Source organism: Triturus cristatus, chromosome 9 (assembly GCF_964204655.1).
Source record: "Triturus cristatus chromosome 9, aTriCri1.1, whole genome shotgun sequence".
Taxonomy (NCBI): Eukaryota; Metazoa; Chordata; class Amphibia; order Caudata; family Salamandridae; genus Triturus; species Triturus cristatus.
Window position 1 is genome coordinate 1,058,728,069 of NC_140592.1, and position 14,123 is coordinate 1,058,742,191.

The following is a 14,123-nucleotide window of genomic DNA, read 5'->3' on the forward strand; positions in this document are numbered from 1 at the left end:
GTGAGTGCTCCAACTCATCTCCTATGATACAGTCACATTTCCTTTGTTGTTCTAGAGTGTTAGAAGTGGGGTGAGTTTTTTCTAACATGCCTTCTCATTATTTTTCTCTATAGAAGGTGTCAGCATCATAAGTAATCAATGTGGTCTATTATCAGTACTCTCTCGTTTTTTTTAAGAAATGTAAGGAGGAGCTGAAAAATCTGATGTTACATTTTCTTTTGCCAGACCAAAATAAAGAAGTTGTGTTTATCGAAAACCGACAGACGTGAAGAATGCCTCACACCAGCTATTTTTCTCTCTTGTCCAATTCCCTTTTCCTTTGGTTACTCGTGATTCACATGGATAGCGTGCTGGTTTGGAGTGCGCTTTGTCAGAGTAGGAGCAAGTCCCAGTGTATTCATAGTACTTCCACAGAAGAAAGACTTCTGGTAAGTTCCCAGAGTTTCGGCACAACCTCACATATAGAGGATGGTAAAAATCAGCAAATGTATGATATTGTGGAAAGCAATATGAACAAGCAAGGGATAATTTAGGAGAATATGGCATGGACACACTCCTCACACATCAGCAGTGCAACAAGTCCATAGTCAACACCTGAGATGGAACGGACAGACTAGTCAATAAGAACAACGATTATTGAAGGGTACTATAGCGATTATAAACAATGGTACAGACAGAAAACTCCTCTACACTAAAAACAGGGAGACAGCCCTCTGCTTTGAAAACAGAGAGACAGACCTTTTGGAGCCAGTGTCATCACTAGAGTAACCCACTTCAATATAGGAGATAATACTGGCTTTAAATACATTTACCACTAAATAGGTCCTAGCGCAACGTTCTGTATGGCTTACTAAATTTGACTTCTATAATGAGGCCTCATCTATCCAGATTTTCTAGTTTGCACTCTGCCATATTATAGTAATAATTTTTACAAGGGTAAAATAGCATCTTACCACCTGCATATACAACGTCTTTTAAATACTGACAAAGAACCTACGTATGAATTCAGCCAGGTGTATTCAAAGTGCTGTTATCATGGCAGTATATGGAAATGTAAACAATGTCATAAAATTCAAAATGCATCACTAAATCGCTGGAAGCTGTTCAATTCCTGGAAAAACAAAAAAGTGATGGGTGACGTGCTTTCTCATTCCTGGTTAATTACTCCAAGTCACATTCCAGGCCATAATTTTTTGCTCACTGTGCCACTAGAGACAGGGGTAGCAACAGCATGAAAAAGAGTCACAGTCCAGGTCCAAAAGGAACAGGCCAGCCCAAATTGCTAGGCCACTTCCAACAAATACTAACTACGAATCTAGCCAAGCTTATTAGAGCATGGTTACCATGATAATAAATACATAGCAAAACAATGCCACACCAGTACAAAATTACTAAATCACTGGAAGCTATTACAGCTCTTGTAGGTTGCCAGAGACTGGTAGTGCCTTATACTGAAAGTCAGTCAAGCTGTTCAGAAGAAACTTGACATAACTGCAAATAAACAAAAATAATTCTTAAGAAGCTTCATCTTGGGTACCAACATTCAACACTGGGTGTAAGTATTGTACATGTGGCACCTGCACTTCTGAAGAATCAGGTGGTGCTTAAAGAGGAGTGGGAACTGCAAAGTTATGCATCCCAAATGCTGCTGCTTCTGTTTCACTATTGCTCTGCTGAGAGCTTGGTTGAGAGTAGAATTTGCAGACAGATAAATCATGATGGGAAGCAGGTAAGAGTTTGTGTCATTCTAATGTGGTTAATAATCAAGCGTGATACTGACAATGACTGAGAATGGCTAAAAATCTGCCAGCTCTATATCAAACAACTAAACCTTTAAGTCAACTGTTGACTAAGAACTAAGCATACACAAATGGGATAGAAATTCTAGTGACCTGTTCTAGCTCATACCCGGTTTGCCTCACAGCATAAAAGAAAGGAGGGGATTTTAATTGACAAATTGGATTTCTACCTCAAGTCCATTGCACAAACCAACAACTGAAGCAAAGAGCTTTTCAACTTGCCTTTTATTACATCAATAAAATGAATTATCCCTTGGTAGAAAATTCAATAACTTCATTAAATGGAATGCTTAGGTACACAATAAAGATTCTATCATGTCACCCTTGCATTACACTCTCTAACCACACTTAATCAAGCCCATATGGTAGAGCATAACAACTATATATAGACACCATAAAATACATCAGAAATGAAATTACGTTTATTGATTCATTTGTTTAAAAACATCCCATATATCGCTGTATCATAAAAACACCATACACAACAATGGTACAAATCTAAAATTCATATACAAATAACATTCATTACACTAACAAAAATACTAGAGAGAAACATCAAGACAATACACTTTGTCATAAAAGAGCATATCCGGTAGGAACACTTTTCTAGCTAATCCTGGATACACTGTATTATCATTTGTCTGCAGGATATGCTTGTTCCACAGATTGTGCAACAGAAGCGTCTACGCGTTTCGATGGCTTGATTATTTTTCCCACAGGAAGTGGTCATATAGGTGGCGTAGTGATCCCAGGGGAAAGTAGCCCATTGGCTGCTCCCCTACACTTCCCTAATGCCCCTAAATTTAGTATTTATGGGAGCCCCTGGCACCATAAAAGCAGACCCTGCTGACCTGAAAGAAAACGGACAATGAACAGCCACAAGAAGCAAGAACAGAAGACCAGCAGCTGACTTGGCACCCAGCCTGTCTGCTGTCCTCGATAATTGTGCCAAAGATGACTTGTCCTGCAGATGCCTGTGCCTCCAAAAGCCTGGGAGGGCTTCTCTTCTCCCCTGCATCCTGCACTTGTTAGCACTTCTGTTTTTGTGGAGAGGTCGATCCACTGGATGATCTGTTACCTGACTAGACTTGTTTACTGCAGCGAGCAATGTTCATCATGATGCGGGCCAGGATGTGAGCACTGGTTTTAGTAAAGAGCACCTTTAAGCTTTGTGTGCGAAGGCCAGCTGATTTATGTGCAGCGTACGGCCTGAGCCTATTTCCCAGAGTCAAACCTGTTGCACCTCTTGGCTTTTGATTTACTACGCACTCCGATTTATACGTACGACCCGTCTGATGGTGACAGGGTAATCACCTGCAGTCTCCCACACAGTCGGAGCTTCACTGCGTGACGGTCAATGTTTTTTTTCTTCTTCCCTTGTCCTAAAGTGGCCCGAATAGATGGGCCGAAATGCAGCGACTTTCTGGTATGGAGTAGTCTGATTAATTTGGATGTACACACCACGGACGATAGAGGGCTATGTTGCTCCCTCTTGTGTGCATCAGTATTAGACTTCCTTCTGTATGGATTACTGAATATTGCAGCCACATATATTTAAAAAGTGATTTGTTGTGGAAGAGAAAATAAGTTTGTTCATTTGTTTTTTTATATGTACATTCTATATGCTGTGATGTTTCGTTTATGCATTGAATGTTTGTTTGCCTGATAAATAACTTTGAATTGGTGTTTGCTCAGGATTCCAGAATGAAACAAATATACGTTGGTTGGGATAGTGACAACCAGCAATAGAGATCAAATTATGTTTACTCTATTAGAGAGATCCTTGAATTTGTTCCTGCACATTACCGGGTTTATATACGATTTCCCCAGCATCCTGCAGGCACCCAAGAAGAACTGTGAGAACTCCAGACCACCAAACACTTGACAACAGAGAGCACCACTGCACCAGTGTCCTTTAGCCCAAATGAAGTGGGCCAACAGTGCCAGCATGGTTCCCAGACCCTCCAGACTCAAAGCCCACCTTGGTTTTCCCAGCTGTGGACTTTCCAACGCTACATGCAGCCTCTTTGTGTTGACCCCCTCTACTGCAAGTGTTTCTGGTCACAAAAACCCGAAGTCTCAGGACAGCTCTGCACCAGGCTGTTCGGCCTGAGGAGAAGAGGACCAAAGGTATAACCACATCCCAGAGTATCATGAAACCTGAGCCACCTAATTGGTTCAGCCGGACTAGCCCCCCAGGACATACCTGCACCATCTTCATGACCGGACCTAATCCCACTGACTTCAAAGGGGCACCCAATGCTGTATTGCACCTCTGCACCCAGCCACCCCAGTGCTGCCCGAGGTGACCAGTTGGTGCTGTCTTGGACCCTGCCCCATACACACCTTAAGTCTTGGAGATTGTTCTCATGAGTCACTGTGAAGAACTTGTATGCAGTATTTGTTTTTCCCCCGTAGGATAGCATTGCCACCACTGAAAATTGTTCCAAGTGTCTACTTCAAATATTTGCATCTCAAAATGTCCTTACCTGATCGCAATGATTTTGGTACCAAATGTTATATAAAGATACGTGTTAATTTTATAAATTGGTGTGGGTCTTCTTATTGAGTTGTGTGCATCATTTATTGACTGTGTGTGTATGCTGCAGATGTCCAACACTCCTCTCTGATATGCCTAAGGCTGCTCGCCCACACTACCCCCTAAGAGAGTACCTTGGGATTGCTAGAGCAAGCCCTTGTCCCCTTATATGGAATACTGGACTCTTTGCAGAGTATACCTCATTTTAGTATACTATATAAAGAGCCGGCGTCATACAACAAACCTGCAATTACATTTACTCAAAAAGCACCAGTCATATGCCATTCCAGATCGCACATGCAAATTCCCTTTTGATTGGCCCTCATAATTAATCACAGTTTTTCAAACTGCAAATGATTCGTGTGCATTCAATTTGACTTGACCGGTTTTCAAGCATAAAAAGCAAGAAAAGCTCTAGTTTCGCACCAGTGACTATTTTGAGGAATTTACAGTCTTTAATGCACGTCATGTGTCTCATTGTAAGTCTGAATACTAACCTGTAGGTAGAATTATATTTTTACTGCAATAAGGAACAGTAAGGGCCAGTATAACAACAGTGGAGTACATCATTCTCTACATGCGTGCAGAATTCATTGGCAGTGTTCCTTCACCGGGTAGATTTCTAGCTTTTCTATTGCCCTAGAACATATTGAGTTTCTGAATTTACAAAGAAAACATTTAAGTTCCAATATACTTTACTATATTTGGAGTACTGGAAAGAAAGAAATCTATTATGGTTTTGAATAAAAACTCTTTTAGTCGACTATATTTATGATCTCTGAAAGAAAAATACTATGATTTTGTTTAATGACATTTCTGGATTTGTAGTAACACTGGCAAATGCCCTGACAATCTAACAATTTACTATCACCTATGAATCAGACAGAAACACAAAATTAGACTACTCTGTGAAGTGATGGAAAGAAGAGGTTACAATGGCAGAAATTACCAAAAATACGATCAGAGTTGCAAACCATGGTGCAATACTTATAGTTTTGCATTAATTTGAATTTTTAGAAAATTAAAACAGAGAGATGTGTAAAAATGAATACCTTTTCCAACAATCACAACTGAATCTTCAGGAAGGGTATGGCTTGAAATGGACTCAAAGGTGTTAATTTGCTGTAAACTCGCTGTGGGCCCTGTAAACCCTAAACATTGCAAAACAAAAGCGTTTAGATGTAAAATCAAATATATAAGTAATGCACTTTTTACCACGTTAGGCAATATACACTGTAAAGTTTTAGTTTAAAAAACAAAACAGCTAGACAAATGTTGAACCAGTGAGAGGATGGATTATTTCTATAATATGATTTATATAACTCTTAGACCATTACATATATACAGCTCTAATGGATGGAAGCAGGGTCACTGACCTGCTTCGGTGACTCAATTTGATTTCCTTGTAAGGCACGTTGTGTGCATCTGGGAGGTGCTTGGCTTCTACTACGTGGGGGCCATACTGGAAAGGGTTCAGTTTCTGTATTTTTATTTGTTTTATGTTTTGATCACTTCCACCCTTCTTGATTGAATTTGTTTTACTTTAACAGTAAGACTCTCGATCAGGGGAGCCTGCGACTGGAGTCCGGGGTTGCTGGAACGCGGTGTGCACTGCCCGTTTCTTTGCCCATCTGATTTTAAACTTCGCACTCATCAGCTAATTGGACGCGTCCATCCGTCTCTGCATGGTGGCCTATTTAAACTGAGCGAGAGTGCGTCCGCGCAGCAAACATGCACCACTGGCAAGCCTGTCTGCGCTTAGACTGGGCTCAGCGCCAGCCACCCTGCCTCTATAGCCCCCCGATGCAGTATTCACTACACGGTACTCCAGGAAGGAGCTATTCACCATCGACATCAAGGGTAAGAACTCAAATTGCCTATGCTTATACTTTTGCGTTCCACCTAGACACTTTCAAACGACTTGTCAATGATTTAATTCGACTGCCCTCAATCTTAAAAGGGGTAAATTTGACTATGCCCACTAGTCTTGCCAGCACTTCCAAAAGAAGCAGCAAACCGTTCCGCAGCATTTTTTAAAATGCCAGTTTGCTGGGCTCACAGAAAGTCACGGAGACGTGGACAGATGCTGTCTCGGACCCAGATATTGTTGCGGCAGCCCCTGTTGGGTTTGCTTGTCACACATTAAACGGACCTCTAAAGAGGAGAGGAGGTTTGGCAGTTACTTATCATAAATCCTTCACAGCCACCTTTGCCACTGACCCTGCTACCACCTGTGAAGCTCTTTCCTTTAGCCATCAATGCTCCAAACTGAATTCCACTTTACAGACCTCCAGGTCCTAAAATTGCCTTCACTGCAAACCTATGCTCCCTACTTCACGGCAGTCTTTGTACAAATAATTTCACTATGCTTGGTGACTAACTTCCACCTAGTCTTCTACAGACTCTGACACGGCAGGCCTAATGGATATCATAACAGTACAAGCCTCATACAACTAGTACAGGGGCCCCACTCATAAAGCTGGCCACACACCGGATGGCATTTTTTCTAACCACCCCTATCTAAAATATTCAGGGTCCTTACCACTCAAATGGTCAGATCACTCAGCAGTCATATTTGATTTTTTCTAACCACCCCTATCTAACATATACAGGGTCCTTACCACTCAAATGGTCGGATTACTCATGCAGTCATATTTGATTTTTTCTAACCAACCCTATCTAAAATATTAAGGGTCCTTACCACTCAAATTGTCGAATCACTCAGCAGTCCTATTTGAATTATCCTTCCCATCAAACCTTCAAGCCCCTCCTATCCCTAATAGTCCTTAATAACTCGTGCTTGGAATAAAATAGAACGTGCTGCACTTGAAAAACAGCTCGCCATCTCCCTCTCATCATTACCAGAATGACATCGAATTAGCCACTGGTATACGGACCGGCTCCATCCATTCAATGTGCACCTTTCTTGCACCTGAAAAAAGAATACAACCCAAACGCTGTCATCCCATCACACTTTGGTATTCGGATGAACTCAGGGAGAGAAACTTATCTGCAAGTGCCAGGAGCGCTTATGGAGAAAGAGCTACAGTAGTTCTAAGGACAAATATAAGCAATGCCTCTCCTCGTATACATCCCTACTAGTCAAAGCAAAGCTAGATTAATATACTAATCAAATAACTATTGCAACAAATTCCACTGAAGAACTTTTCAGGACAGTATCTAAACTGGCATCTCCTTGCACACCGAAGGTTCCCAATAATTAAGCTCTTTGTGATGAGATTGCCTCATCTTTTCTGAATAAATTGGAACAAATATTCCACGCTGTTAAACATACAGGGGTTGCAACATGTAAGGCCCAACCTCCAGTAGGAAAAGAAACAACACAAACTACATCATGCCCTCAAATGCAGCTGATTTTTGCCCCAAATTCTCCACGCTCTCACCTAAACAGACCACGGACTTAATTCAAGCTGTTAAATCAGGCTCTCCCCAGACCCCTGTCCAGCAGCAGTGATTCAAATGGCCATTGAAACAATAGCTGAGATACTTACTTCACTGTTTGATTCCATTTTTAAAGCCAGATATTTTCCCAAAGCTTGGATGAAAGCATCCATCCTCCCCTTATTGAAAAAGCCTAGTCTAGACCCGAATGATCCAAACTTTTTTCGACCGATCTCGCGGCTCCCCGCCACTGCAAAACCAGTTGAAAGGGCCATGAACAATCATCTATCTAAATTCATTCATGATCACCAGTTATTAGATGCCACACAATATGGCTTCAGAGGAGGCCATAGCACAGAATCAGCTCATATTAAATGCACTGAAGAAGTCAGAGGCCCTAGATGCTAGGGGCCGCATTCGATACAGTCCATCATGAGCTTTTGATGGACCATTTGGCAGAGAATGAAGTTCAAGGAACAGCTTGGACATAGTTGTGTTACTTCGTCTCAGGAAGTCAATCGGTAGCTTTTGACTCCTTTGTCCCCGAGCCTTTTTTCTCTTCTTTACGGTGTCCCTCTGGGGTCATTGCTCAGTCCCACTCTATTTAATGTATACGTGTCATCAATGGTGCAATTAGTTAGATCCTCCAGGTTCTCTCTTACATCCTACGCCTATGATACACAAATAGTTGTGTCCTTATCATCTACCCAAGAAACAGAAATGGGTTACAAATTTCATGACTATGTTGGCAGTAAGTACCTGGATGAGTGACAATTGTTTAAAGTTGAACTCTGGGAAAATAGAAGTGACCTTCTTCGGAAATAACACCTCTTTCTGGTCCCTTATGTGGTGGCCAGAAGAAACAGGGCCCTTACCAATGCATGTCAAAAAAACGAAAAATATAAAAGACCTAATGGGAAACAGACTCACCTTTGGGGATCAGGTGAATGCAATGAATTTGTCACTTTTCTCACACTGAGGAGGATTAAAATGATACTACACCCGTTACCCTCGGAATGTCAAAAAATAGTAGCAACCTCTCATATTTTGTCAAAGCTTGACTACTACAACGGACTATATGTCAACATGCAGTAGAAACACCTTAATAAACTGCAATTGCTGCAAAACACTGCAGCTAGACATCTGTCAGGCATACTTAAATTCAACTCCGTAAAAAACGAAAATAGAAAGCTCCACTGGCTCCCGATGAGGCATCAGATTAAATTCAAGGCTCTCCGTATGGACTTCAAGGCACATTCCCAACAGAACCCTTCACTCTCTGGGAACCAAGACTCTAGTAGTCTCCAAATTTAAGCAGACCAATTGGGGTGGCAGAAGCTTTATCACCTGCACTGCCATTGCCTGGAATCAACTTCCCTTCCACATCCATTCCTCTTCTGATCGGATCACTTTTAGCAAGGCTGTGAAAACATGGCTATTCAACAACTAGGCCTGGCATCGCCATATCCCTTCTTCTATTACTGCACTGAGCTAGCTCCAGGACACCCTTGGGTAAACGTTGTGCTTTATAAATCTATTTAACATAACATATATAGCCAGATTCCAAATAAAGATCTGCTCATTTCTCCCACCCGATATCTAGCTGTGCTCTGTTGTGAGTGTTCACTTGTCTCATATTCCTCAAAACCTTGCTGCAGTAATGCAACTTAACATATCTGCCATCCTTTCTGTCTCTATATTTGGGATGAGCGTCCTAGGTAAAAAACAATTGTCACTAGAGGAGTTGTTGAGAAGGAAGGGAATTTAGAGTGACTGGCATTTTTAATAAAACCTTGAAAGACTTTAGGCAGCATATTTTTAAACATCACCAAAATCAAATAAAGCTTGAGAAAAACAAAGTATGGCGTTAAGGAACACAACTCTGCACCAAAAGGATGATTAAAATATCGATTAAACAAACCACGGAGTTGAAGGATTATGCAAGGGTTTGTAGTCCAGTTCCTCAGAGGTGAAGAACTTGCAGGATAACCATTAACTGTTATACTGTGTAGTCTGTAAGTATGATTAGCTATTGCTGCTTGTCAGGTTATACACCGAGCGGATGTAGCTCTGATGGCTCTTGATGTCTAAAGCCACAGATGTAACACATCTTGGAAGTTCCTGCTAAATTAACCTGGGCTGTGTGTGGCACAGTTTTGACAGTGAAAGTGGGCAATGGATCAGTCTGATATAGTGCGACGCAATGAAGTTTACAGGTAAGACAGAAGCATAAAGGCCGTGTCACCCAGGGTGACCGCATTGTGCAAGTCTAAATATGGTCTATATGGGACCTGTAATAACTTATACCTATGCTGGTAACAGCATTAACCATAATTTCCCACCTATCATTTCCCTACCTACTGTCTAACAAGGATCAGGCCTTAAAGCGATCATTCCTTTTACCTCTACATAGGATGTAATTGGCTGCCAAGAAAAGAAGATTACCTCTACTTATTTGAAGACTATAATATCAGGGCTTAATATTCACAAGAATCCCATTCTTTCTGCAGGAGTTTAAAATAGAATTATTTTTCTATGGTTATTTGGAATCTTCCGTTGAATTCTGTGCCACCAACTCTAGCCTAAAACACCATGTCATTTTGGAACATACATTTCTACTCCACTCTTCTTTGTCTTCCCGAAGATAAGATGTTCATCTCTTCTTGAAAATCACTCCTCTTTTTTTAAGATCCTCTATACACTCCTGTCCTCTATATGTAGTATAGACCTTCTATTATGGAAACCATTCTGGGAAACTCATAAATGCAACATATTTCTGACAAGTGATAAGACCCTAGCTCCTCTTAGATCACCCATTGTAGCAAGTTCCTTAAAGTTTTACCCCTTCTGCTCCAAGAAAGTCTGCAACTGTAGGCAAGGTTTAGTTACTGCGGCACATTTGTGAATAGCAATACACCTGTAACGCTTGTGCTTCATAGGCAGTTAATACATTTACAGTGTTCTTAAGAGTGCTGAATCAAAAATGAAAACAAGGCTAAATTGAAATTGCTAATTAACATTAAACTATCCAAATATCGATTGAGCACAGAAATGATGCCAAAATAAATATACAAAAGAGTAGTTTTACAGATGCAATACTTTTATTTATCAAGTTCTAATTTCTATAGGAAAAGACTGCTCCACGAAATTGTAAGTTGGTATGTTGAGTCAACTGCAGAAGTAGGATATTAAAAGTACAATACAATACATCTTAGCGAGACACGTACAGTCAAAACATACGTGCTGTTAGGTGTTTGTAGGAAGAAATCAGCATTGGTTTCGTTCTGAGGTGTTTCGATCTTTTCTCTGTCAAACCTTAGACAAAGTCATCAAACTTGCTCCTGCATTCAGTCCTGAACAAGCTGGTACACGGTATAAGGCATTGTCCTCTTCTCTCATAATAGTCCACAGGAAGGGAGGAAAAAGATGCAAAGTGCATGGATAAAATAAGCACAATCTGCACCAATAGAAAAATTCACCAACCTTTTGTATGTTTAGGACATTTCTGTTGCTCTTTTGTATGACCTCTGAGTGGGCTGGCCGAGACTTCTTTCTGGGCGTCTTCAAAATCCAGAACTCCACTCCCATAATTCATACGTTGTCCAACTACGCTGACATCTGCACTTGGCAAGTCATTTGTTGTTATAACTGTGCAACAGAATTGAAACAAAAACTTCAATGCTTGGTGTTAAACACAACGATATAATGTAACCACAAATGAGGACCACAAAGCACAGCTAATCTGCTCACAGCATCCTCTGAACCATCCAAATGCTCAAAGTTGCAGGAATTTCATTACAAGACAGGAGGCTACCATTATACATTATTCCTTTAATGCAAACTCCACACACAGCCACTTTGAAGTATTACATCACAAACAAAATTGTTCCAGAACAGAATACAGCTAGACCCTAATAGGCATGTCCACAGCACATTCTGCCTCTTTTAAATACGGCTCCACACAGATAAGTATCTCTAATTTTGTATCTATAATATCCTTATATTGCTGTCTTTCTTTTAGTTATTGTATACTGGTTTCCAATTTAAGGAAACCTTCTCCCTTATTCATGGCAGTAATCTTTTTGATTTTCTATTATTAATTGTAAAAGTTTAGCGTTAAGTTAGTTAAATATTGGGCAAAGCTTACACGAGTCCTACCCCTGTTGAGGTGCTAATTAATCCTTCAAACTGTTCTTCTGGTTTGATTAAGTGATATATATATATATATATATATATATATATATATATATATTCTGATGCTGAAACTGATGGACCTGACTTCCCTAATCCTAATATAATGTAATGAACAATTACTTTAAAAAATGACACAACAGGAGATGCGCACTTGTGTGCGCCAAACCTTGCAACAAGTCATGTCTCATAAGAGGTCCCTAATCTCTGTTGAGGGTTGCGACTTGGAAACCGCCGCAGGGGGAGAGTCTAATTGCGGTAAGAAAGGGGACAAATGACTACAAAAAGTTAATGATATTGAGGGGGCAACTTCCATGAGCATATTGAGAGGTCTAGAAAATACTGCCATGGAAGATCAAGGGCATCAGAGTGAAGAATTACTTGATGAATACAACCTTGACCTGGATCAGGATAAGGACACTGAAGGCCTCTTCACAGAGGAAGAACATCCGTAATCCTCCTAGGGGATGATAATGGATCCCCTTGTTCAGCAGATGTTTTCCCCACATAACATCAGGCATCCAAGAAGTGCTGAATGGTGGCCTCAAGATCATGTGGGAAGATTTACTAGACGGTGGATAAGAAATCGCCTACAAAAAAACGGCACGTAACATTTTTGAGAGCCGAGTGCTCTAGACCAGTGATCCAAGAAAAAGTTTGCCTAACACCGAACCTGCATCCTGAACGCCTCACCTTTTTATTCAAGCTGGGGAGAGACCCCAGAAAAGGCATGGAAAGATCCCTTTACGCCTGCCAAGATCGCCTTCCCGACATCCTGGGTCCTCTAGCTAGAATAATTGGCATGACCGAGGAGGTTCATATTAATGGGACCCCAGGAGGTATTAATCTACTTAGGGGCTGAAGCCAGAGAGCTTTTATCCTCTTAGGAAATGCCAATGCAGGGTTGTAGGCCAAACAGTGCAGGGTTGAACAAGTTACTTACCTTCGGTAACACTTTTTCTGGTGGATACAGTATCTGCCTGTGGATTCCTCACCTTGTGAATATCCCCTGCGCCAGCAACATTCGGAAACTTTTGTAGCAGACCACGCAGATGAGGTCGAAGACGACGTCACAGAGACACGGCTCCGCTCGAGACTCCGCTAACGTCACCGGCTCCATAAGAAGACCTCGTCGGCGTGATGACGTCAGTTCCCTTTTTTTCCGCGCCGTCGACGCCATCGGATTTCGGGAATCTCTATCTGTAGCTTCACTGTTACTTTGTTTTTTCTACTGCTTCTCTTGGTCTTCTTCTGTGAAAATGTCGACAAAGAAGTCAGGATTCAAACCCTGTCGTGAATGTGGGAAGCATATGTCCATTACAGATCCACATGACGACTGCGTATGGTGCCTGTCATCGGACCAGGATGTAGAGGGATGTTCTTGCTGCCACAAGAGGAGTTCCAAGGCTCTCAAGGAGAGGGAAGCAAAGCTCTTCATCGCGAGGATGAAGAAAGAGAAGAGAGGCCGGAGAAAGTCGAGGACGAGGTCAAGATCGAGGTCGAGATCGAGGTCGGCGTCAAAGTCGACTTCGGGGCATGCTTCCAAAACCAGGAAGCACAAGAAGAAGAGGAGGCATTCCTCTCGGCGTCACTCAGATAAGAGTACGGAACTGAGATCGAAGTCGCCCACTCGACGCCGTAAGGACTTCGTATCTGCCTCACCCATTCCGGATTCACCTGTTGGCCTGTCTTCACCTGTGGCTTCACCAGAACATTCTCCGGCTCCATCTCCAACGCTGGTCCATCTCCGGCTCCGGCTTCGTCCCCGGCTGAGGAGCTTCCAGTTCCGGGTGAGCCTTCGGCCCCGAAGATTCCACCGTCGGCACCGGTTGGCCCGAGTCCGGTGATGTCTGAACAGTATCCTGCCTTCCCTGGACCAGGTCAGGACCCCACGCATTATCTTAATGCAATGTTCGGGGTATTCTCCAGAGCCATGTACCCCTCTGGTGCACCTTCGGGTCCTATGGTTCCTATGGCCTTCAGTTTGGGGGTTCCTCAAGCCTATCCTCAGGCCCCCTTCATGCCATTTTTTCCGGCGACGCCGTCTTGGCATCTACCGGCGCCGAGGACGTCGACGCCGCTCCCTTTTTCACCAGCGCCGATTCGACCTCGCTCGACGCCGGCTGCTCCTGTGGATCCACGTTCGACGCCGGCACCAGCGCCGTCGGATTCGATCACTGTGCCGCCGACGC

The 14,123-nt window shown here is 42.2% G+C and overlaps 1 protein-coding gene across 2 annotated transcripts in view; it reads right to left on the reverse strand.

The window, feature by feature from the left end:
* The window catches only part of TOGARAM1 (TOG array regulator of axonemal microtubules 1), an 846,610-nt gene that overhangs the window by 534,133 nt on the left and 298,354 nt on the right, over window positions 1–14,123 (reverse strand). For both annotated transcript variants that reach the window (XR_014968891.1, XM_085626936.1), the window contains exons 8-9: window positions 11,224–11,388; window positions 5,391–5,489 (exon numbers count right to left, since the gene is read on the reverse strand). Coding sequence is in view for 1 of the 2 variants with exons in the window: in XM_085626936.1 (XP_085483062.1) it covers window positions 5,391–5,489; window positions 11,224–11,388 (264 nt within the window). In the remaining variant the exon portion in view is untranslated. The remainder of the gene's footprint in view (window positions 1–5,390; window positions 5,490–11,223; window positions 11,389–14,123) is intronic.